This window comes from Lontra canadensis, unplaced genomic scaffold (genome assembly GCF_010015895.1).
Source record: "Lontra canadensis isolate GAN:19392208 unplaced genomic scaffold, GSC_riverotter_1.0 scaffold113, whole genome shotgun sequence".
NCBI lineage: Eukaryota > Metazoa > Chordata > Mammalia > Carnivora > Mustelidae > Lontra > Lontra canadensis.
Window position 1 is genome coordinate 5703509 of NW_022631107.1, and position 26493 is coordinate 5730001.

Sequence of the window (26493 nt, forward strand, 5' to 3'; positions counted from 1 at the left end):
TCTATACCTGGGATTAGTTTTTCTAACAAAGTTGTAGCTAAAAATGATAATTTATGAACTTTGTAATTTCAACTGACTATGTTGTATAAAATTCAGTTGACATAGATGATATTCTTTTTTTTTTTTTAAGATTTTATTTATTTATTTGACAGAGCAAGAGATCACAAGTAGGCAGAGAGAGAGGGAGAAGCAGGCTCCCTGCTGAGCAGAGAGCCTGAAGTGGAGCTCAGTCCCAGGACCCTGAGATCATGACCTGAGCTGAAGGCAGAGGCTTAACCACTGAGCAACCCAGGCACCCTGACATACATTATATTCTTTATGAGGATTCTGATTTATGGTGTTATTAAAGTATTTATTTATTTTTTAAAGATTTATTTATTTTAGAGAGAAGAGACAGAGTTTGGTGGGGAGGGACAGAATAAGAGGCAGAAAACTCAAGAAAACTCGCCACTGAGCGCAGAGCCCAACACAGGGCTTGATCCCACAACCCTGAGATCATGACCTAGCCAAAATCAAGAGCCTGATGCTTAACTGATTGAGCCACTCATGCACCCCTTAAAGTTTCATTTTTAAATACAAGATAATGGGGGGGGCACCTAGGTGGCTCAGTGGGTTAAGCCTCTGCCTTCGGCTCAGGTCATGATCTCAGGGTCCTGGGATCGAGCCCCACATCGGGCTCTCTGCTCAGTAGGGATCCTGCTTCCCCTCTCTCTCTGCCTGCCTCTCTGCCTACTTGTGATCTCTCTCTGTGTCAAATAAATAAATAAAATATTAAAAATAAAACAGATAATGGGTTAATTTAGAATATCCAATATACTTAGATCAAATTTTTCAAAACAGCCAGTTACAAAAAAACAACATTAAAACCAGTAGGATCATGTTATATGCAATTAACGAATCATTAAGCTACATAAAAACTAATGATGTACTATAGATTGGCTAATTGAATTTAAATAAATAAAAAATTAAAAATTAAAAAAAAAACCCAGTAGGATCATCTTATAAATATACCGATAGGAAAGAATAGGTCTAAGAGTATGTATTTGCAGAAGGTCAATAAACTAGGTTTTACCGGTTCTAAAACATACCCAATAGGGACAGTTTTATAGATTCATAAATACTAAGTAGAAGCTTTAAGTTATATTGTAGCAAAAGCTACAACTTATTGCTGTTTCCCGTCTTTTTTGTATGGGTGTTTTCTTTTGTAATTTAATCTCTCTAGCCTCTTTTGGCAGGTTTTTGGTTTTTGGGGTTTTTTGGCTATAGATTTCTTGGGCTTATAAACCTGGGCCTCTGATTTTCTATATATCCACATTTCCTGATATGAACTTTATTTTTTTATTTTTTACTTTTAAGATTTTATTTATTTGACAGAGTGAGAGTGTGTGAGCACAGAGAGGGGGAACTGCAGAGGGAGAGGGAGAAGCAGGCTCCCCCTGAGCAGGAAGCCTGATGTGGGACTTGATTCTGGGACCCTTGGATCATGACCTGAGCTGAAGGCAGATGCGTAATCGACTGAGCCACCCAGGTGCCCCCGATATGAACTTTAAATAAGATATTGATGCAACTGATAGAGTTCCAAACGTGAATTTTTTATAGGGAACACCTTATTTCTGCTGTTTCAAGGACAAATCTAGTTACTGTTATTCAAAAAGTGCTTATGAATCATGAAGATGCGGTAGTTGGTAGGGGGTTGGACGGAGACGGTGACTAAAGGCAGAAGAATCAAAACTGTATCTGAAAGCAAATCCATTCAGGTAACAGATACATGTAACATAATTCTGACCCTTTAAATACAATCTGGAGACTGTGTTAGAACATAATTTTTAGTCATTTAGCTTAAACTGATTTTAAATACAAATCTCTGTTTCATAGAGCAAGATGGTGAAGGCCTTATGGAAATGTTAAAAACATATGAAGATAAAATCCAGCAGCTGGAAAAAGATCTTTATTTCTATAAGAAAACCAGCAGAGATCTTAAGAAGAAACTTAAGGAACTGGTAGGGGAAGCAGTTCGGCGGCAACTAGCAGCATCTGAACGTAAGACTTTTCATGTCACTTGTCATGCTAACAGTATGTGATGTAGCTAATATTCGGTGAAGTTGTACCTGCCTTAACAGTTTAGCCTTTCCCAATTGATATGGTTATTTAGAATTAGATATTGAACTTGTATTTGTCTCTGTAAACAAAAATAGTTGTCTAGTCCTAATCACCAGGGAAATGCAAATCAAAACCACAATGTGATATCACCTCCCACCTGTCAGAATGGCTGAAACCAACAACACAGGAAAAACCAAGTGTTGGCGAGGATGTGGAGAAAAAGGAGCCCTTGTGCACTGTCGGTGGGAATGCAAACTGGTGTAGCCACTCTGGAAAACAGTATGGAGGATCCTCAGATTAAAAACAGAATTATTGTTGGGGTGCCTGGGTGGCTCAGTGGGTTGAGCCTCTGCCTTCGGCTCAGGTCATGATCTCAGGGTCCTGGGATCAAGCCCCGCATCGGGCTCTCTGCTTGGTGGGGAGCCTGCTTCCTCCTCTCTCTCTCTGCCTGCCTCTCTGCCTGCTTGTGATCTCTGTCTGTCAAATAAATAAAATCTTAAAAAAACAAAAAACAGAATTACTGTATGGTTCAGTAATTCCACTACTGGGTGTTTACCCAAAGAATATGAAAACACTAATTTGAAAAGATAGGAGCATCCCTATGTTTATTGTAGCATTATTTACAACAGCCAAATTATGGAACAACCCAAATGTCTGATGGATGAATGGGTAAAGAAAATGTGGTGTATACATACAATGGAATATTAATTCAGCCATAAAGAGAATGAAACCTTGCCATTTGCAAGGACAGGGATGGATCTAGAGGTTATAATGCTAAGTGAAGTCAGAGAAAGACAAATACCATATGATCTCACTCCTAAGTGGAATATAAGAAACAAAACAAATTTGGTTTGATTTGGTTGTTTAGAATTAGAGATTGAACTTGTGTTTGTCTCTATAAACCAAAAAAAATACTTGTCTGCCTGACCCTGACCCTAAAACATGACATAACTAAATGAGAAAGTGCCATGATTAAAATACACCCTTTTGAAGTCTCCCAGTTAGAGAAGAATCGATATTTCTAGAGTAACATATTTTACATTTTTTCAAAGATTTTATTTATTTATTTGAGAGAGAGAGGGGGAGAGAGTACAAGCAGGGAGGAAGGGTGGAGAGAGGGGGAGCAGGCTCCCTGCTGAGCAGGGAGCACAAAGCAGGGCTTCATCCCAGGACCCTGCGATCATAATCTGACCCTGAAGGCAGACAAATAACAATCTGAGCCACCGAGGAGTCCTAATATATTTTACATTTTATAAAAGAATTAGCCTGCCTTTAGAGAAGTTATTCTACTAAGTCAAATATGGCTTATGCATAGTTGACTTTACAACCTTTTAGGAACACAGACCTATTCTGTATCCGTAAAGAAGACCACTTAAAGATGGATACAACAAGATTGTAGAGAGACCAGTGGAAACTATATCTATGCATAATGAAAAGATACATGCTGAATATATAATGTAAGCAGAATTAACATAGCTTTAAAGTTTAAAACAGTAATATCTTAGAAAAGTAGGTTTGTTTGTTTTTTTTAAGATTTTATTTATTTATTTATTTATTTGACAGGGAGAGACACAGCGAGAGAGGGAACACAGCAGGGGGAGTGGGAGAGGGAGAAGCAGGCTTCCAGCCGAGCAGGGAGCCTGATGCGGAGCTTGATCCCAGGACCTTGGGATCATGACCTGAGCTGAAGGCAGAGGCTTGATGACTGAGCCACCCAGGCGCCCCTAGAAAAGTAGTTCTAATGCTACCTTATGGTTATGATATTTGTAATTTATAGTTATTTTCACAAGTAGTTAGGTGGGTCAGTGTCAGCTAATGCCATTTTCAAAAAAAAGAATTGAAACCTAGGTCAAGTAACTTAAAAACACAACAGTAATTAGAACATGGCCTCAGGTCCTTCATCTTACGATTCCTGGTTTAACATTCTACAATAAAAGTTGTCTTAGGACAGAGATGTGACACAGACAGATCCTGCCAGAGAGACTACATTTTCTGATTTTCAATGTAGTAATGCAGAGGTACTAATGTAACTAGAATATTTACTTGAAATACTGCCTGCATTATATAGCTGCACCTTTTACTTGAAACAGGACTTACAAAAAATTAAAAAGTAAACAAACATTAACAGAACAATGAGCATAAGACCAATTTAGGGGCGCCTGGGTGGCTCAGTGGGTTAAAGCCTCTGCATTCAGCTCAGGTCATGATTTCAGGGTCCCGGGATTGAGCCCCGCGTTGGGCTCTCTGCTCAGCAGGGAGCCTGCTTCCTCCTCTCTCTGCCTGCCTCTCTGCCTACTTGTGATCTCTCTCTCTCTCTCTGTCAAATAAATAAGTAAAATCTTTATTAAAAAAAAGAGACCATTTTAGCTTTAAAAAATCCACTTTCAAACTTGAGACATCTAAAATTAGATACCTAGTTTTTTTTTTTTTAAAGATTTTATTTATTTATTTGACAGGCAGAGATCACAAGTAGGCAGAGAGGCAGGCAGGGGAGGGGGGAAGCAGGCTCCCTGCTGAGCGGAGAACCCAATGCAGGGCTCGATCCCAGGACCCTGAGATCATGACCTGAGCCGAAGGCAGAGGCTTTAACCCACTGAGCCACCCAGGCACCCAATACCTAGTGTTTAAGTGGCCCATGTTTATATTGCGAGTCAACTAGACATCTTTTAAAATGCCAGTGTGGTGTGGGGATATAGAGGTTTCACCCTCGTTGTGCACCTTCATCCTGCTCTTTAATGAGACAAATGCAGAAAACTGAAAAAGTTAAGTAATCTTGGAGTTACATAAAGTTCTGAATCTGTCTGACTAACTTACTTGGGAATCTAGTCTTGTTTGTTTTTAAGTGAACTCTGCCACCAACATGGGCCTCAAACTCACAACCCCAAGATCAAGAGTTGCATGCTCTACTGACTAAACCAGCCAGGGGCCCCAGGAAATCTAGTTTTGATACTAATGTTGAGGATACTATTTCAGCTAGCTTGCTATCCCACCTCTACACATCTATAAAAAGAAGAAAAGTAATAGTCATCATAGGAAAATTTGAAAATATAGAAAAAGAGCTGGAAAAAAGTCATAATTCTACCCACAACTATTAGCATTTAGCATAATTCTTTTCAGTATTGTCCCCATGCTTTGAAAAATTACAGTCGGAATCATATTAGAGATAAAGCTTGTACTATATCTATTATCTCAAAATGCTATTCTAATATAATGACATTAAACAAAATTCGTTTGAGTTATATATATAGCAATTCATATATATCAAATTCTGAGTTCCCTAAAAAGTATTATGCACTTCACAATCAGTGATCTTAATACTTACCTGTCTTGGTATTCAGTTCATTAGTTTGTTTGTTTGTTTGTTTGTTTGCTTTCTGAATTTTTTCTATTAACATATAATGTATTATTTGCCCCAGGGGTACAGGTCTGTGACTCATCAGGCTTACATATTTCACAGCACTCACCACAGCACATACCCTCCCCAATGTCCATCACCCTATCCCTACCCCGCCACCGCCCAGCAACCCTCAGTTTGTTTCGTGAGTCATTATTTTTTGATAGTAGTCTTTTCAGTGTCTGCATACCACACTTATATTTATCTTGAGTATTTTTAGCATTTTCAAGTGCAGAAAAATTAATCTTGGTCTAAAATATCTTGGTTACCTCTTAGTCATGCCTCTCTTACAGTGAATCTGTTTTCTAACAAATATATTAGGGTGTGAAGATAAAATCTGTAAGGATATGATCAGTTTATATGGACATGCAGTTGATGTACTTATTTAAGTATTTAAAACTCTATCCTTGTATCAGTTTAAATCACTATAAAACTCTGTGTGAGGATACTTGAATCAGAAGAGTTGGGCTGGAATCCTAACTTCTTTTCCTCACTCTGTGACCTCAGGTGAACTAATCTTTCTCTGGTTTGTTCCCTACTGGTAAAATTCTGGAAGAGGGAAACTTTCCACTGTGAAGTATCCAAGTCGGGCAAGAAGTGAGCTTCTCCAGCAAGCCCATCTCTGCTCTTTCACATATGCTCTTTCAAAAATAAGATGCCTGGCTCCCTTCCCCAGACATCGGGACCTGAACATCAACTTTTTTTAAAAGCTTCCAGTGACTGACATGTGGCAGACTTTGGGAGCCACTGTCTACCGTTAACTTGGTGAATATCTGCTAGTTCCATGTGCGAATCTATGTCATTTGTTAGTTCAGCTGGTTTGTTCGTGACATTATTTTAAAAGTTAGAAAACCAATTATGTTTTCAACCAGGGGTCAAAAACTGAAATGCCTTCAGGAACCAGGGAGCCAAAGGCAGCAGCAGGGAAGGTAGCAGCTGTCTCAACAGGCAGGGCCAGCTCTGCTCCAGCTTCTGTGGCCAGGCAGAAATCAGCAGTTCTCATTTCAGCAGACGGAAATCTATATTTTCATACAAAAGTTTCCAATTAAAAAATGGGGTGTCCCCCCAAAAAACTGGGGTCCTGTGTTATTTCATAGGCAAGTAAAATGTGTCTGTGGGCCAGATTTGGCTAGGGACTGCCAGTGTGCAACCTCTGTTTTTAAACTTGGTATTCATAGGACTAGAAGTGTATTAATCATGTGTCAATATACATTAACGTTGGCATTTTTTATCGTATTAGGTCTCGGGCCTAGATGGGCTTTTCTCAAGTACATTTTTGTCTTTGATATTAGATAATTCTAGGACCTGAAGACTTCAAGCTTTGCTCTTTCCACTCACTCCTTCACTCATTCCCACTGAGGGGGTACGCTGTCCTCTCCATTTTGATGGTGGATCCCCCGAGTATTTTCAAGGAGCTCAGCCCTGCTGTCATGCTGGGAGTTCTAACCAAGACTAGACTTTCACATACACGATGCCACATCCCAAAAGCTCCCCCAGACATACAGCCAGTATTCTCCAGTGCTATTTCACTTAGCCAAGGTGTGGACTGTGGTTCACCAGTGGCAAGGCAGTGGAGGACAGGTGTGGAAGGAGACCAGAGAGGCCCAAAGCACTCTTGTGTTTCCAGGGAAAAGCAGAATCACTAGATGACTATTTTCCCAACTTTGTTCTATGAATTAAAAGTTACCAGTTATTCACACGTAGAATGCCTGCAGGTGAAACTTCTGTTTGTCTAAGTCACCTAACAAAGGAAAAAAGCTGAAAGACATCATTTATATTGAGTGATAATAATATAATTATGTTAGGATATCAAGATCAAAATACCTGTTTTTGAAGAAATCTCTAAATTTTTTGCTTTTTGTATTATTTTAAGATCATGATGCTGGGGATAGAGTTCTGAACCCTGATGAAGCAGGCATGGTTCCAGAAGAATTTAAGTGGGCATCCAGAACTGAAAGTATGAGATTAAGTGGAAGAGAAAGAGAACTGGACAATTCAACAAGCAGTTTAAGAACACAACCAAATCCTCTGAAACTCTGGGAAGATGGCCCAGAATTGCCTTTGATCTGTAGCTCTCTAGCACCCACTAGTGGACATTTCTTAAACAATGAGGATAAAATAGAAGTAGATGAAAATCATTTCACAAAATCTCATAGCCGACCATCACCCCAAATCCAGCTGGTGGGTAATGTGGGACAGCTTCATGGTGTCACGTCTGTAAAACTGTGTCGTAAAGAGTTACGTCAGATTTCTGCCTTGGAACTATCATTACGACGTTCCACTCTTGGAGCTGGGGTTGGATCTATGACTGCTGATTCCATTGAAGTAGCTAGGAAACCGAGTGACTTAAAAACTTAGGCCTTTAGTAACAGAACTTTTAACTTTCAATAGGAGGTATTAGATTCCTTTGTCTAAACTGTTAGGAATTAAAACTTTTGCTCACTAGCTCTTCCTTCAGGATATAGGAAGAAGGGGAAGAAGTAGGAAGAAGGGGAGGAAGGAATCATCTTGTATACTATAGATGTATATATCTTCTATGGTATGTTTGAGAAGTTTTAATTATTTGCAGACAATTAGCAATAATTGTAATTAGCAAATGAACATGTTTTCTAATGCTGTCAAGTAATGGAAAATTTAAATTTTTTACATATTTAAATATTTATTTATTTGAATTTAATTAACTATTTAAATTTAATTTAAATAATTAAATATTTAAATATATTTCCACTTAAAAATGTACTTAAAATCCAAGCATATATAAAGAAGAAAAAGAGTGGAATAGTAATATTTCTGTATAATATAAAAGCATGTCATAATACATGAATTACACTTTATAAGTTTATAATATTGTTATTCTCAAATGTATTTGTTATTTTGAAGAGTTACAGTTAAATATTGCTTGTATGAGAGGGGGAGTTACATACAGCCTATCTTTTGGCACAGCTGAAAAATCTGTGCTAAAATACAGTCTGTGGGTTTAAGGCAACTTGACTAGGTTGATGGGTTGAAGTTAATTTATGGTCCTCCGAGTCCACAGAGCCTGAGTGATCAGTCTTGACTTTCTAAAGACAGTTCTCTGCTCTTTTTCTGGGATTGTCTTTAGAATGTCATATTGCTATTTTGCTAATATTATGGAATCTAAGTTTTATCTTGCTCCTACCCTGTCTACTCAACATGTCTGTCCCTAGGCTACGAGATTGGGGGAAAGGATGCAGTCCCATGCCACAGGGAAACAGAATAACGGTAAAGCATTTTAGCATTTCCAGGAAAAGTTATTCGGTCACACGAGTGTGCCTGTAAAGCTTGAAGTCTCACCAGAGGCTCTTCAGCTAAGAAGCTGCTGCGCCTCATCGGAGACTTTTCTCTACAGCCTGCTTACTCGGGTCTTGCACACAGGCAGGCCAGACTGCACTGGGGCTGTAAATATGTAAATGAAATTTTTCATCAAGATTTTTTCAGTCTAAATCTTATTATATAATATAAATTTCAGTTTGGAATTAAGAACGAAAATACTGATTTGCCCAACAAGTACTTTGTACCTTTTCATCATACTTTTTAATCACAGAAAACATTATAATGACCAGAGGTATTTTGTTACTTTTTGTTACTTGTGTTGTTATTTTTGTTACTTTTCGAAATTTTCATTTGTAAAATAAAGTTGTTTCTTAAACTAACTACTGTTTGGGTGGGACAGTGGTCAAGCCGCCCTGACTTATGGATGTCTACTCAATTCTTGCTGACTCCAGTGTTTCTAAGGTGATGCTGCTACTGATATTTTTTTGGTCCTTTTCCTTTGTTGTTATTGACCCTGACCATCTTACCAAAGACCCCAACTGTCACTCTGTGCTCACATACTTATGGTTTCCTTTTCTGGTTTCTAGTGCCTAGGGAGTAGGGTTCCTTGTTCTCATTGCTAAAAACCAGTTCCTAGAGAAGAAAACTCAAACAAAACGAACTTCTAAATCAGCGGATAGGTCTGTATCTCTTAAGCATGGTACTGAAATTCATTTAAATTGTGGGTGAGATAGACTGCCATGGACTTCGCTGGGAATTGAACCACATTATACAGCATTGGCCCAGTGAGAAACTGCTTTCGACAGGGAATTATGAACTAATTTGGAAAATACATTTTTATCAGAGACTATTTCAAATCAGATTCTGGTTTTAAGCTAGTCTCTTCTTTTTGCCTCTAGTTTATATGATATATCCTTAATATATATCATGTGTAATGTGTGTGTATACTATATATAGATATGAAAAAGGTCAGTACCTTAACAAAGTATAATGATATATTTATTAATGAAGGTCCTAAGTGTAAATTCTAAATTAAGTAATAATTTAGAATAAGAATATATTCTAACCCTGGAATCTTAGTTTGCCTCAGAAATTGACCCATACTTGTTTTACCTGTGGAAATAGAAACATACTTTCTAAAAGCCAAGGCGCTCGCACTCACAAAGCAAGAAAATGTATATCAAATCAACAGTGATTAGATTTAATAATGCAAATGTGAACTGACTCCTAAATAAGAAAGGTACAATTTTTTTCTTCCTTTGGGTTACACATATATCCATATACTATGATAGATTTCATGTACATACAGTAACACATACATATAAATACAAATAATGTCCTGAATAACAAATACATTCTGGAAGTGAACCTCTCGTCTACTTTAGTGCCCTCACAAAGGAAAGAAAAATTAAGGCACCTTGCCCAAGTCAAATAAAAATTTTTTTTTACTTATACTAGTAATAAATTTTACTCTGCTTCACATGCTTTCCTTAGTCTAATCATTTTGTCATCATGTTTGCTTTTTTGTATGCAAATGAAATATGTCTGTGGATTTTCTTTTTTTTGTGGTTCATTGTGGGTTTTTTTCCCCCACTTACAACAGAGCATTTGGAAGGAAACATATTTGCCTCTGTGAAGTACTAGTTCCTTCCCTAACTTCAGAGTGTTGAAGATAACAGGGTGGGAGAATTATATAAATATGGGAACTATGGGTGGCAAGAGTATCAATGAAGGTGATTTGGGGCTTTAATGTTTGTTTTCTTCTCCTAATGGGTTTTTCTTAGGTCAACAGCATGGTAAGTGCTCATTTAAGAATAGATGTCTTATATGGAAGAGGTTGATAAAGGTCTTACACTAAGTCTAAGGGAGTCAGATGCTGAGTGGGAGTTTGAGTCTATAGTTACCATAAATTCTCATGCACCAAATGCAAGAATGGCATGTTTGGGTCCCAGTTATTTCCTTAGGGACATATCTGTGACTGTTTAAAACACTGGAGTATCTTTCAGTATCTGAAAGTTCAGTATCCACTTGTTCACTGTTCTTCTCTCAACTTCACTGGAATATTAAAGAGTATTAATTATGTATATTTTACATCTAAATTTATAACAGGCCTCAGGTTGCCTTCATTGGTACTAACACATTCGTCTACGTTTATATTTTCGACAGTTGGAAATGAAGGTGGAAAGGAGATCCTTCCACAATAACCATCTCAAGTGCATTGGTTTTGTGATATTTCTGAGCTTGTATGGCAAAAGTGTTTGCAGAGTAGTAGGAACATCTTCCCAAGGGGAAGGAATATTTTGTTACTGTCATTGTTTACCTTGATGCTGACAATAAAAAGCAAACTGACTTTTGATAAGTTTTGGTGTTTTAAGTCTTCCACAACAATGCACCACTTTACCTCCTACAGCAGGAGTGACTGCTTCCATTCCTTGCTCTTAAATTGTGGGGCATACACAGGACCAAATACGAGAATGGTGTTTAATTTTTATAACGATTCCAACAATACCCCAACATGGAGGTAATTAGAATGAGAAAAATTATGAAAAGAAAGCTCAGAAAAACTTGACTTTTGATATTTTTCATACTTCTTTGTCTCTTTAAATATTTTTTCCCTAGGAATTTCCACAGTGAATCAAGAGGATAGCCAATATGTGAAATGAAACAATATGATTGAACCTAAATGTATTGACTTAAGTCTTAGGTTCTACAGGTAAATTATTACACACACTTCTACTGAATTATCTCTACATTACTTCAAAAGAAAAATACAACAATCTCATAGACTTACAATGAGCAAGATCCTTAGATGACCAAGGAACAGATCATTCACACAGAAGAGTAGAAAACTATTTTTTAAAAATTCATACTTACGGTTGCTGGAAATTTAAAATTCCATTTTTTAGTTAATACTTGTGTAATTAAAGTAACACCAAAGAAATATATTTTAAAAACAACTATATACTGTATTGTGTTTTCAAGTTTACTACAGTATATACAAAAAGAGGTATAATTTTTCAAGTCCGAATTGGTAAATGCTGTTAGAATTTAATTGATCTGACAGGTCTTTTAAAAGAATGACTTCTTGGACCCTACCCACTCCTCCCCAATTACCAACAAGAAATTACATGACAATTATGGCTTACTTACCCTCTCATTCCCCACAAAGTTCCAGGATTCAAATAGCTCTGATAAGAACAGGAGATAAAAAGGGTTATTTTAAAGCATTCTATAAACCAGCCAAGAATTTTCAAAAATACTTTGAGGGAATATATTTTATTTCTCTGGCAACAACACTAAAACTTAACTTCAATCTTTGGCTATCTCTAAACCTGGAAGAACACTCCTAGTTACTCCTGAATTTGCCATTTGAAAATACACATCCCAGTTTTTATACCGGTCCTTTTTCTAGGATTGCTAAATTCACAATTCTATGAAAAGAAGCCACCCTAGATAGAATGGAAATTGAGGAGCTATTCAATAGAGATTTACAAGAAACAGTAGTTTTGGATAGATTCCAACAACCAAGACATAAACCAAAGAAAATAAAACTTAAGCGATTTTGCCATTGAAGAGCCATGAATAGTCCGCCCAAACAAACACCATAGGCAAAATTGCCAGGATTTATCTTTATATAATACATTACCATTTTGCTTAATTTTTCTCTCTGCTAAAATACCCCCCCCCAATTTTTCTACTGAAAAACCCCTGGATGAAAGACTTCCATTCATGATTACAAACCAGCAGCGACTAGCCTGCCTGAGAGACTGAACTGATGTTATTCATTTTTGTGTGTGGCCTGCAGTGCCATTTCACTGTCCACCATAAAAAGGAGTGAGGAGTTAATCTGAATTTGGCTGATTCATGTAATAATGTGTAAGTATTAAAATGGTCAACATTTTGTTTTCACTTTCTAGCATGATTTCTTTTTTTTTCCTAGATGGGAAGAACAGGAACAGGGCAACATATTTGTGTAACAAGAGGCCAATCTCCTTTTGAAATGCCCATCACCTAGGGTGTGGGCAGCATCTGAATTGTTCCAGGTGAAGCCTGGAATGGAACTAAGCCGATCTGTTTCACTGGAAATTTTCCCAGCTGGCACCAGGTGTCACCAGTTGTAAAACATGATCACAACATGACCAGAATGACCCAGGTTATAATCTTAATGCGAGTACATTAAATAATGCTATTTTTCTGAAACACCAGCCTTTCCTTTAAAAAAAAAAAAAGCAATTTATGAATCATTCCCTTGCATTTTATATGATTTTTTTTTTAATTTAGGGGAACGGGGAGAGACAGAGGAAGAGAGAGAATCTTTTTTTTTTTTTTTTAAGATTTTATTTATTTATTTGACAGAGCTCACAAGTAGGCAGAGAGGCAGGCAGAGAGAGAAGAGGAAGAAGTCTCCCCACGGAGCAGAGCACCTGATGTGGGGCTTGATCTCAGGACCCTGGGATTATGACCCAGGCCAAAGGCAGAGGCTTAACCCACTGAGCCACGCAGGAGCCCCAGAAGAGAGAGAATCTTGAGCATGCTCCATGTACAACCTGGAGCCCCACATGGGTCTCCATCTTACACCCTGAGATCATGACCTGAGCTGAGATCAAGAGTCAGATGCTTAACTGACTGAGCCACCCAGGCGCTCCCCTCCAATTTTCTTTTAAAATTGGTTCTACGCTGGGCATGGCAGGGCTTAAATTCACAAGCCTGAGATCAAGACCTGAACTGAGATCCAGAGTTGGATGCTGGGATGCCTGAGTGGCTCAGTCTGTTAAGGGTCTGCCTTTGGCTCAGGTCATGATCCCAGGGTCCTGGGCTTCTTGCTCAGTGGGGAGTCTGCTTCTCCCTTTGCCCCTCCCCCTGCTTGTACTTGCTTATGCGCTCTCTCTCTCTTTCTCATTCTCTCAAATAAATCTTAAAAAAAAAAAAAGAGTTGGATGCTTAATCAACTCAGCCACCCGGGTGCCCCCACTTCCTTACATTTTAAATAAAAATCTTATCTTTCAAATGCAACTGAAAGTAATTATTTAATAAATTAATTGGGAGGGAAATTGCTAGTTTTTCTATAAGGCAAATAGTCTGTTACTTTACCAAATGAATGCATCATATGTTTATGATGGAATTTTAAGTAGATTTTCCATAGAGTTGGCTGTCAAAATGGGATAATATTTTAGCACAAATGTGGTTGCTTATTTTATACATATATCCTAAAACATTTTTAAACAAATTCTGAGTTTTAGTTATATTTGTCAGCAACAGTGGGAATAACAGTACTCTCTGGAGAAGTTTCATGTGAAATTTAAGAAAATAAAGACTTGGCTGAGTGTTTTATAGGCATAAGAAGTGCTTCATGACTATTTGAGTTGTGAATTAAAGAGTATGTTTTACTGGGTTTTTAACCACCAGTTTTTGCCTATTTGTTCCTTATTTCTTTAGTAACAATTACATTTGTGAGTTATTGATGAATTCTGGTAGAAAATAACTTCTTAAGGCTGAGCGGAATGGTTTCCATTTGCTAGTCACAAAGATGTTTTAAACTTAATTTTTCTCTCTCAAGGAAACTGTAAAATAATAAGTTAATTTGGGGGACATGTATAAATATGTGATCAAAGTAACAGCAAAGTCTTTCATTCTTCGGCGTTTGATACTCTTAGCAACTATATACAAGAAGCGTATTAGAATGAAATCTGACATTACCATGGTGGTCTTTCCTTTATAAGTGTTTTGACGGAAGCTCATTCCCCTCACTTTGCAAGCATCTGTCAATGTTACAGAGTATTTTGTCTCTGTTTAGATCAGAGCACCCATGACCTGCCCAGCCAAATAATCAAAGAACAGGCCAAGACTTCAAGAGCAATGGAACCTACAATCAGAAGTATTCTAGTGGATTGTGACAAATAAATCAGAAAGGAAGAATACTAATGGATACTCTTCCCGGAAGAGTTACCTTCGAGGTTACTGAGGTTTCTCAGTAAGGTTTTTTGTTTTTTTTTTTCTTTTCTTTTTTTTTTTTTACAAAGTTTACTATCTCCCAGTAAAGATAAGGGAAACTAGACATAAGGACCAGCTTGTGTGAGTTTACTTGGCAAGGCCACAGCATACCAAAACACCCTTTATAGTCCGGGCCAGTGTGCTGGAACTTAGCTCTTATGCGGGGAAGAATATATGCTTCTTCCAAAGCGTGAGCTGGCAACTTAAATTACTTGTATTCTGAGAACACAACAAAAAGGGCATCTATACACAATGGATTGAAAATTTCTATAGATATTTATTTTATAAATAAAGCGTTCTTCCTGCTTAATGTTGTCTATTAACCTTTTATTACTGAGGATGGAGCTGAGAACTAAATGCCCTGTCACCGGGATATCTGGGCGGCTCAGTCGATTAAGCATCTGCCTTTGGCTCAGGTCATGATCTCCAGGTCCTTCTCCAAGCCCCAAGTCGTCAGGCTCTCAGCTCAGCAGGGAGTCTGCTTCTCCCTCTCCCTCTGCTTGTGCTCTCTATCTCGGTCTCAAATGAGTATATAAAGTCTAAAAAAATAAATAAATAAAAGCTCTGTCACCTAAGGAACTACATTTCAATGGTAAGCACTATGGGGAAAATAAAGCAGATTAAAGGAGTAGGGAATCAAGGAGGCTTTTTTAGATGGAAATGTTCCTGAGTCAGGCATACCGTAAAGCTGTAAAAACTAAGTTGTGAACTCACCGTCTTAACAATATTATGTCTTCCAATCCATGAACATGGGCTGACTTTCCATTTCTTTAGGTCTTATTTAATTTCTTTCAACTATGTTTCATAGTTTTCAGTGCATAAGTCCTATGTTTCTTTGGTTAAATTTGATCCTTAATATTTTATTCCTTTTGATGCTGTCATATGTGGACTTATTTTCTTTTTTAAAATTTAATTTAATTTTTTCAGTGTTCCAAGATTCATTATTTATGTCGGACTTATTTTCTTAATTTCATTTTTGGATTGTTCATTGCCAGTGGGTAGAAATAAAACTGATTTTTGTATATTGATAATAATTTGGCTTTGATTAACAGTAAATTGGGTTAGAAATACGCCATACCTCACATCAAGAAATGCAGGCAATGTTGACCCATACAAACTGACTAAATGAGCAGAAATTCCAACTCGTTGTTGCTGTTATTGATACACTTTTGGCTGGTTATTTTAAGATTATCCCTTTAAGAATTATTTCTTATCTAGATTACAGGTGGTAAGATCATAGAGCACAGCTGGGTCATTTGGCATTTGTGGTCTCAGTCTTGGGTCTTTCACATGTACTTTTCCTATTTAAGTAAAATATAAAAGGCATAATCCTCAGCACATGGTCACTCTGATCATGAGGATACGTCTACTTTCTATATATTCCTCAATGCATACATATATTTTTAAGTATTTTATTTATTTGAGAGAGAGAGAGTGCACACAAACATGGGTAGGGGCAGAGAGAGGGAGAAACAGGACCCCTGATGAGCAGGGAGCTGGCTGAGGAGCTCAATCCCAGGATCCTGAGTTCATGACCTGAGCTGGAGGCAGACACTTAACAAATTGAGCCGTCCTCCTCAATGCATATATTTTAAAGATTAACGATAATGCAGAGAGAGCTAATTTATTTAACAAATTTTTAACAAATTTCTGGGTGCTAGGTCTTATGCCAAGTGCTAAAGGCTAAAGGAAACAAAGGTGAAAAAATCACAGACCCATCCATCAAGGAGCATATGGTTTGTTGAGGAAAGACAGACAATAACTTTTTGCTCATTCTAATATATACAGTGAGCCTGGCACAGCAGTGACATACCAGTGAGTAAAACCAGCCAGGGTCTTGCTTTAATGGGGCTCAAGATATAAAGAAGAATATAATGGCTCTAGTTTTACTAAACTACAGAGGGTGCTATGGGAGTAGGGGGGAAGGACTTTTAACTTTCAGGATTAAGGGAAGGCTTCCCCAGGAAGGTGCCCCTTGTGTCTTAATGGACAGATTGGCTTTTAGAAGGTATAGGAATGGGGGGAATAGCATTTTAGATCAGGAAACTCCTTTGCAAAGGTTAAGAAATGGGAGATAGGGGCACCTGGGTGGCTCAGTGGGTTAGGCCTCTGCCTTCAGCTCGGGTCATGATCCCAGGGTCCTGGGATTGAATCCCACATCGGGCTCTCTGCTCAGCGGGGAGCCTGCTTCCCACCCCCCTCTCTCTGCCTGCCTCTCTGCCTACTTGTGATCTCTGTCTGTCAAATCAATCAATCAATCAATCAATCTTAAAAAAAAAAGAAGTGAGAGACAACATCATATACTCTGGGAACTGCATAGCAGTACACTGGGGACCCCAAATAAGTATCTGTTGGATGACTGAATTAGTGCTGGGTATAGGGGATGGCTAGGAATGAGGATAGGAAGAGAGCTTATGGGGCACCTGGGCGGCTCAGTCCTTAAGTGTCTGCCTCCAGCTCCGGTCATGCATGATTCCAAGGTTCTGGGATCCACTCTATATCGGGCTCCTTGCTCGGCAGAAAGCCTGCTTCTCCTGCTTGTGCTTCTCTCTCTTGCTATCTCTCTCTGTCAAATAAATAAATAAATAAATAAAATCTTAAAAAAAAAAAAAAAAGAAGGAAGAGAGCTCATATCAGAAAGGGGCTACACTAAAGTGTCCAAAGGCTATGGAAAGCCTGCTACATTTATTCTGTCCAAATTATATGGCAGTTGGACTAGTCTACTTTTGCTGCTCCAGATCCTTTAGACATAGACAAATGGTGTACAAAATACCATACAAACGAAGCCCCATAACATCAATTTTAATCACTGCAAGCCATCTGAGGAAAAAAATTTTTTGGTCTAGTGTAAGAGGATATTTTTTAAAATAATCATTTTTTAGGGGCACCTGGGTGGCTCAGTCATTAAGCATCTGCTCCAGCTTGGGTCCTGATCCTGGGGTCCTGGGATCCTGCTCGGTGGGAGGCCTGCTTCTCCTCTTCTCACTCCCCCTGCTTGTGTTCCCTCTCTGGATGTCTCTCTCTCTGTGTCAAATAAATAAATAAAATCTTTTAAAAAATAATCATTTTTTTAAAGTATAAAATAGTTTTTCACAAGATAATTCCATATACATGTAGGTCATTTTTCAAATTCAAGTTAGTGACATTAGACTTCATATAAATAGTATACTGTAAATAACAACACTGTAAGGGCAAGGGAAGGAGGTAGCTGAGTCAAAATACTAGGAAAGCAGCATGAACATTTCTATTTGCAGAGGACAGTGTGACAGTAGAATGAAAAAGTTTAGCTTTTGGTGCTTCAATTTATTCAGTATTCATGGAAAAAAAGTTATTTTTATTTTTTATTTTTTTAATCATTTTTTAAAATTTATTTTCAGCATAACAGTATTCATTGTTTTTGTACCACACCCAGTGCTCCATGCAATCCATGCCCTCTCTAATACCCCACCACCTGGTTCCCCCAACCTCCCACCCCCCCCACCTCTTCAAACCCTTCAGATTGTTTTTCAGAGTCCATATTCTCTCATTGTTCACCTCCCCTTCCAATTTCCCCCAACTCCCTTCTCCTAACTCCCCATGTCCTCCATGCTATTTGTTATGCTCCACAAATAAGTGAAACCATTTGATAATTGACTGTCTCTGCTTGACTTATTTCACTCAGCATGATCTCTTCCAGTCCCGTCCATGTTGCTACAAAAGTTGGGTAAGTAGTAATCAAGAATTAGGCTTCAATTACAATCCTATTATTACTGTTGGGGTGATTAATGGTCAGTTTATTAAACTGGCTGAGTCAAAGACAATAATACAACCTTCCTCTCCTTTCACTTACCATCCAGTTTTAAAAAATAAATGTATTTTTAATTTTTTCCCCAGGTGACAATGCATACGGTTTAAAAGTCAAATGACTACAAAGCTCATAATGATAAACAGAAGTCCCTGCTCCAACTGTCATCACTCTGATGCCTGCTTCCCCCCCAAAAAAGTTGTTTTGCTACTTTATTCCACATTTCTAAAGATCTTATTTCTATGGCCACATCTTAGTTTTTCAGTTTTAGACACCTTGTGCCATTTACTAATTGCCTAATACGTTTCTATCATATTGTTGGGTGTTTATCGTATATACTGTAATGCCTATTATATGTTTCCACATTGCTCCGTGTGGTGTCAGGAGTGATTAATTATGCTGCATTAACAAACTACCACCAAACCCTCAGTGGCCTACAACAATAAAGGTTGGCTTCTCACTGATGCTGCTCAGCCAATGGCAGGTCAGGTGGAGTTCGGGGCCATGTGTCTTCACTCAGGACTTAGATGGCCAGAGGCAGACTCTGAACAGTGCTGGCAGGGGCAGAGATATGGCTCCTGAAGCTTCAGGCTGGCAGTGACATATTCACTCGTGCCCCTACTTTAGTGGCCGCTGCAATTCATGGTGGGGCAGGGAAGTATAATTCTCCTCCAGGGAGGTAACGTCGAATATTCTTTTTTTTTTTTTTAAAGATTTTATTTACTTATTTGACAGACAGAGATCACAAGTAGGCAGAGAGGCAGAGACAGAGAGAGGGAAGCAGGGTCCCCGCCGAGCAGAAAGCCCGATGTAGGGCTTGATCCCAGGACCCAGGGATCATGACCTGAGCCGAAGGCAGAGGCTTAACCCACTGAGCCACCCAGGCACCCCAACATCAAATATTCTTAAACCACTACACAGTCCACCACAAATCTTTGGTTTGCCCTGGATATTATATTCCCCTGTTCCAGGGGTTGCTTACTGTTCTCCATACTTGTCACCATTTCATCTCTGTATATTCCATCTGAACTTTGAGATTTTGTTCATAAGGCTTGAACACATTAGGTAATCAGTTCCATGTTTTTGTTTTTGTGCTTTTTGGTGACATCCCCTCTGGAGCCCTCCATCCTCCCGTGTTGAAATGGACTGGTTGCTCTCCAGGCTGCCACACAGGTGTCAACCTGGATCTTCTCTTCACCTTCATCTTAGGAATTCTCTGTTTTCTCCTTTTGTCAGAGCTCTTGTTTTATCAGGTCCTCCGTGTTTCTGTGTCTTGGTTTATACCCTGACCTTGGTAAGGTACCTCCCTTCAGTAGCCACCTAAGCATATGTGAGTTAGAATTTCTGAGTTAGAACATTTTTTCTAAAGATTTTATTTATTTATTTGACAGAGAGCTCACAAGTACACAAAGAGGCAGGCAGAAAAAGGGGGAAATAGGCTCCCTGCTGAGCAGAGAGCCTGATGCAGGGCTCAATCCCAAGACCCTGAGATCATGACCTGAGCCGAAGGCAGAGGCTTAACCCACTGAGTCACCCAGGTGCCCCGAGTTAGAACTTTTGAGATTTTTTTTTTTCATTTTGACATCCTTTTCTGTTCCCTGCATTAGCTCTATTTCCTCTATTCTTTTTTCCCTCTTCCTTCCTCCTTCCTCCCACCTCCCTCTCTCTCCTCTCTCTTTCTTTCTTTTCTTGGTATATTTGAGGCTCTTTCCTGTGAGGTTTCTTCAAATAGCTAGAACCTGACTTTGGGAATAAATCAGGCAGGATATGTCTTGTGATTCAATATGCAAAACTGCATTTAATTCTGCTTTTCTGTGGAATGAGTCACCCCTATCCTCAGCCCTGCCTGGTGTCCAGGGGAGCTCTGACTCAACCTCTTCTGAAAGTAAACATCCCATCTTCTACTGAGGTAAGGCAGCATGGAAGGGATAGGGATTCAGGGGAAGGAAGTATCCCACTATTCTTTATACAACTTTCATAATGAATTCCAGTTTCCAGTCCCATTTCACCTCTGCTTTCAGAGTTATGGCAACTCTAGTTTCAGAGCCTTCCCATATAGAGTCTGTGTTGTGAATGGATCCACTCTGGCTGGCTCTACCCCTCCCAAAGGCATAGGTATTAACTTTCTGGGTTTTGGTAAGTCACTTGTCACTCATTCATCTGCTTTCCATGTTCCTAAGGTTTGCTGACATCCTTCTTCAGCAGGGATATTTTCCTCTTTGCTTCACGTTATGGTTTTATACCTTTTTTATTGCTTCACTATCATTTCATTTTATTTTACTATTATTTTAAAAATGTTATTTATTTATTTGACATGGAGAGAGACAGCAAGAGAGGGACTACAAGCAGGAGGTGTGGGAGAGGGAGAATCAGACTTCCCTCTGAGCAGGGAGCCTGACGTGGGGCTTGATCCCAGGACCCCAGGATCATGACCCAAGCCAAAGGCAGATGCCTAACAACTGAGCCACCCAGGTGCCCCAATTATTATTGTTTTCTTAAATGGGCTCCACGCTGGGCGTGCTGGCCATGAAGCTCAACATGGGGCTCGAACTCATAACCATAAGCTCAAGATCTGAGACAAAATTGAGTCAGATGCTCAACCAACTGAACCACCCAAGTGCCCCTCACTTTACTTTTTTTTATTCTTTAAAGATTTTATTTTTAAGTAATCTCTATATCCAATGTGGGGCTCCAACTTACAGCCCTGAGATCCAGAGTTGCACGTTGTACTGACTGAGCCAGCCAGGCACCCCTGCTTCACTGTCATTTTAATGGGGTATTTGGAGTAAGTGGAGAATGTGTTTGATGCACCACATTTAACCAGAAGTCTCCTTACTAATAGGTCTTAACATGGATAGATGTAATGAACATATCTTCTAAGTAGAAAAGGCTAAAATATTGTTATAGGCAATTCTATAAGAATTATAGTACAGTAATGGAATAGCTATAACTTTTATCATGGGCTTATATGTGCTAAGCAGTCTTTTAAATGCTTATCTTTATTGTATATATTACATATCTCATCCTCACAATAACCCCTTAGATGGGTGTTATGTTCAACCCCCAGCAATCTGACTCCAGAGTCCCTATGTATACAACGTGGTAGATAATTTTCTAAATTATAAGCAATCTCTTCATTTTCAATTTGTCAGGTCTCTAGTCAATCCCTATTTATTGTTGACTTAAGTTATACCTGTTTTTCACACAGATTTTGAACATTACAGCCCATTATTTGACATAGCATAGCGAGCACCACATTGGATGGATCTCTTTGAGGATACATGTTGGAGGTAGAACAGAGTAGTTTATGACAAATTTTAAAGCACAGTCATTTAAACTGGGAAGCCTGGCATGTGTTTGTTTTATTATACAGACAGATGGGCATTTCCTCTTAAAGAAAGCAGTTACCATCTGTAATCGGAGAGGTCAAAGAGAAGCAATTACAAATTCCACATTAGTAACACAAAACTTAAAAGCGCCTGTTTAAATGAAACATGATCTCAGTAAGAGTTTAACACAGAGAGGCACTGATGGCCTTGAAACACTAATTCAGAGAATTCAAACCCTCAGTCTTTGAAGACTTTAGTACCAGGCCCATTACCACGGTCTCCAGGGCTACTTGCTACTCCAACATTACTAACAGTCCTTTGGTAATTCTGTGAGATGGATACATATCTATCATATCTTTCAAACACTCTCAATTCCCTGACCAGCCCTCTTCAAATGATCTTATACCCGCAGCTCTCTCAACACCCCACTCTCGTGATCATTCCCTACACTTTGACATTACTACCAACTATAGTCCCACTTTTCATTTTGCTTTCAAGCCTCCTACTCTCCAACCCACCTCTTATCTTTCCAGGTAACTCTTTATAGTAACAAAACTCCAACTCTTCTTCAACCTGATCAGAATCACCAATCTATTTGCCCTACCATCTTTGCACTGTTCCCCACCCCTCTCACAGCCTTACCTCTTACCTCCTCTGAAATTATGGTGCCTCCTTTGTTTCTACCCTCAGCCACTTTGCCCCTTGCTCCCCATTATACTCAGTCCTGGTTAATCCCAAACCACCTACTCAGTGTTTGCACATAAACAACGGAATATGGCTAGCGGAAAATGCACAACCATACTGACTGGTCTGACTGTAAGTTCATGACCGCTCCCTCAGGCAGGCCCTTCCTAGTGCCTGAAAACCCTACTATGCTTCCCGAGTCAGTCTCTCTCCCACAGTCAGAATGTTTTTTCACCTCTCCTCCCTCCTCCCTCTCCCAAGCCCCCCATCAGTCACTGATTACATTAGATAGAGTAAGGCTAAAGCAGACCCCAAAAAGTTAAATCTCCAACCTAATAGAGAAATTTAGATCTTGCTCACATAATAATTGACAGTGGGGGTTCCAGATCAGCGGGCAACTCTCCATTAGGACACCTTCTTTTTTGTGGCTCTCTCAACACCAGGGGCTTGTAGTTATCTCGATAATCCACCTGGCAGGAAGGAAAAGTGCATGGAGACACACTGGCCTGGCCGTGGCAGACATCATTTGTGCTCACATTCCACTAGCAATAACTTAATACTTGACCATACTAACTGGAAGAAAAGCTGAGAAAAATAGTCTGTGTGCCCAAGAGGAAGGGAAGAAGAGACTGTGATGGACAACTAGCAGTCTGCCAAAATGATCTTGCTTCTTAGTTCACTGAGAAAATAGAAGCAACTAGAAAAGAATTTCTATCAAATCCACAAGCCTACTTCCATATGTCCCATATACATGGGGGTGGGGGAGTAGGGGGGATTGTATTTCTAGGCTGTCCCCATCACAAAGGAGTAGTTGCCAAGCTTTCAATTAGAACAACATGGTCGTATGATCATACCACCCATTGCAAAATTCAAACACACTTTTTTTCTTTGCGCTCCTTAACCTTTGTGATATTAGATAGTGACGATAAACACTCTTTCCTGCCCCTGCTTTTGTGAAATTCCAATTTACCTTGCTTTGGTGATTTTGCATTACCCTGGTTCTCCTCTTACTTCCTCTTCCCTCTTTCTTTCCTGGTTTCTCTCATCTAGATTAGATTCCTTCTTATTTGTTGGCTTCTCTTATCTAGGTCAGAGTTTCTCAAACTATGATGTGATACAAATCACTTAGAGTTCTTGTTAAATTGAGGGTGCTGATTTAGCATGTTTCAGGGTTGAGGAGGTTGAAATTCTACCATTCTAACCCCCTGGCAAGGCTGCTGGGCCGTTGGCCACACTTCTGAGTAGCAAAGTTCTAAAGAAGATGTTCTCCAAGGTTCTGACCTTTGTTTTCTTCTTTTCTCTCACAGTGATATCACCTCTAGGCTGTTAACTTGCTAATCTATTTTCCAGCTCAACCCTCTTTCCTATATTTCAAAGTTTTTATTTCCAACTTCGTAGTATTCACCTCTAGCTGGCTGTCTCAACGACCTTTCAAATTCTTAGTGTCCAAATCTAAACTGATCTCCCAAAAAGCAGTTCCTACTTCTGTCTCTTCTGTAATTACCTACACACTCAGAACCTCCACTATCTTCAGTTCTTTGCTTCCACCTTCATATATATTCTCATGTTATCCCTTCTTCTTGTAAAACCAATTAATCGATTGCCAAATTTTGTAGATTTCTCTTCCACATCATCTTCCTGCCCTACCTTTAGCTTAGACTCATCAATACCTCTCATCTGGCCTATTGCAGGTCTGTCTGGAGTTTTTCTCACCTCTGATTTCCGTATCCATTCACAGAGAGGGCCAAAACTTTTAAACCAGGAAAACTCAAAGTACCGTGTTAAATACAAATTCTCCCTCTTGGCATAGGGCCCCATTCCCTTTTGTCTCTGCTACTTCTCGACATGCCCTGGAATTTAACCATTTACTTTTTCCTGACCATGACTTTCATAGATTGATCTTCATAAATGTTCTCATGCTACCCCTTCCTGCTATAAAAACGTCCCCATCTCCTTTAGGGTCAATTTCAAATGGCTCCTCCTCCGTGCCGCCTTTCTTTCCAGATCCCCCAGACAGATATGAGCAGTTTTTTGATCTTCAGTACTCTTTGTGTTTTTCATACGGCACCGAGCATGGTTTGTCTTTTATTAGAACGGTTTTATCTTTATTCCTTACTCTCCGAAGACAAGGTTTAACATCTTTACCGTCCGTACCCCTGCCGACATTACCTATTGGAGCTTCTGTCTATTAGTTAAATCAAAGTGATTTAGGGAGATGCTGTGATCAGTGGTAAGCAGTACAGAATGTGAAGTGAGTACAGCTGGGTTCTGGTTCTGACATTTATTAGCGGTGAGGCTTTGGGTGAGTTACTTGGCTCGTGAAATGAGAATCCTACTCCCTGACGGAGCACCTAGGGAGATAACCCTGAAGTGCTGTGCAACTCTACGGAGAACTGAGCAACGCTGATTATCTTACGAAGAGCTGATGCAGTCTTGACTTTCAGGACTATCCCTACTTCACTAACTGGAGGTCGAACCCAGGCCACCAGATCCCACGGCCCTCTTTCACTCCACAGTCCTCAGACTGCTCTCGGCAACGCAGGTGAGACCGCCGAACTGAGGGGGGATGGCCGGGAGCCCTATTCTCCCGGGAGGCCTCCCTCCTTCCACACGCCCAGGGAAAGCCCTTCTCTTCCCGGTAACCCGAAGGACGGCAGCGCCGCCGCCTACGCGAGTCGTTTGGACCCTGCCCGGCCCCCGTAGCTCCCCTTCTCCAGCAGGTGGTTCTGGTCCTCTCCCCCAACTCGGGGCGCTCACGTCACCGGCAAACCTCTACCCACGCGCCAGCGCCGCAACCAACCGAGAAAATAAACAAACCTCCGCGCGCGGCGGCGGGCGCGCCTGGCCCCGCCCCTGCTCCGCCCCGCGGCTCTCACGCCGCCCCCTCCGCCGGGACTTCCCTCCCGCCCTCGCCTCGCAGCCGCGCTCTCCCCGCCCCTCACCGCAGCCTGCAGCCGCGCTCCCCGCCGCGGGCCGCCCAGCCCTTCCAGCCCTCCCAGCCCGGCGCCCGCTCGCGGGGCCCGTTAGTGCCCGGCGCCCGCTCGCGGGGCCGCCGCGCGACCCCTGCCCGGCGCGAGCCCGCCCCCGCCCCTTGACCCAGCCTAGTCCCAACGCCCAGTGCGGCCGCCCTGGGAGCCGCGGGAGCGGCGGCGGCGGGGGGAGGAGGGAGAGGAGGGCCGAGCCGGCGGCCGGGGAGGCCCGGTGAGTACGCGGAGGGCGGGCCGGCTTCGCTGGGGGCCCGCTCCGGCGCCCCTGAGGCGGTGGCTGCGCCTCGGCCGCGCCGCTCCGTGCGCCTCGGGCTCGGCGGTTGGGGACTCGGCCTGAGGCGACGGGCCCCGCTGGCCGGAGCCGCTGGGCAGAGGGCGCGGGAGGGCCGCTCCTCGGGAAGGGCCGCGGCCCCGCCGCTGAGCGCAGAGCTCGGGGCGGAGGAGAGGGACCCGCGCCTCCCCAGGCCCGGCGCCCGGGCCGTGGCTGAGCCTCCCGGGCCCCCGGGGGGCCCGGGCCGGGGGGGGGGGGGGGGGGCTACGGTGTGGCGGGTGACAGGTGCCGTCGCCCCCTCCCCGCCGCGGGTATCGTCCGGAGCTGGGCGCTCGGAAATTTCTGGAGACACGACCTGACTCGCTGTTTTCTCCCTTTCAGGTTTGGAAGCCGCTTCTCTGCCCGAGTTAGGGCTCGCCCAGCCCTATTTCTTTCTCAGTATACTTTGTGCGAGTAAGTTTTGGAGCATCGGTTGACAGCCTATGGGTGAAATTTGGCTTTCATTCATGAATGAGGTATGGTGGATTACTTTTTGAATAAAGTGCTCCTCCTCCTCCCCGCTAGCTGTTGAAAAGTAAATGAGAGGGGTTTTGAATGTTGTTACTTGCCGTTATTCTTGGGAACAGCAGTCTTTGAGAATTTTTGTCAGATCTCTAGCA

General features: G+C 40.9%; 2 protein-coding genes and 1 long non-coding RNA gene across 8 annotated transcripts in view; 2 read left to right on the forward strand and 1 right to left on the reverse strand.

The window, feature by feature from the left end:
• KIF27 (kinesin family member 27) overlaps positions 1–8127 on the forward strand; it is an 82948-nt gene extending 74821 nt beyond the window's left edge. For 3 of the 5 annotated variants that reach the window (XM_032840569.1, XM_032840572.1, XM_032840573.1), the window contains 2 exons: positions 1876–2073; positions 7368–8127. In XM_032840569.1, coding sequence (XP_032696460.1) covers positions 1876–2073; positions 7368–7852 — 683 coding nt within the window. In that variant the 3' untranslated portion in view covers positions 7853–8127. The remainder of the gene's footprint in view (positions 1–1875; positions 2074–7367) is intronic. The other 2 variants (XM_032840570.1, XM_032840571.1) reach the window with 2 other exon arrangements.
• LOC116856877 overlaps positions 1–11977 on the reverse strand; it is a 30552-nt gene extending 18575 nt beyond the window's left edge. Inside the window, exon 1 of the long non-coding RNA XR_004380641.1 lies at positions 11939–11977. This is a non-coding gene — a long non-coding RNA (uncharacterized LOC116856877). The remainder of the gene's footprint in view (positions 1–11938) is intronic.
• A 13604-nt stretch (positions 11978–25581) lies between these two features.
• GKAP1 (G kinase anchoring protein 1) overlaps positions 25582–26493 on the forward strand; it is a 75051-nt gene continuing 74139 nt past the window's right edge. Inside the window, exons 1-2 of one of the 2 annotated variants that reach the window (XM_032840449.1) lie at positions 25582–25777; positions 26216–26349. The gene's annotated coding sequence lies outside the window, so the exon portion shown is untranslated. The remainder of the gene's footprint in view (positions 25778–26215; positions 26350–26493) is intronic. The other variant, XM_032840450.1, reaches the window with a different exon arrangement.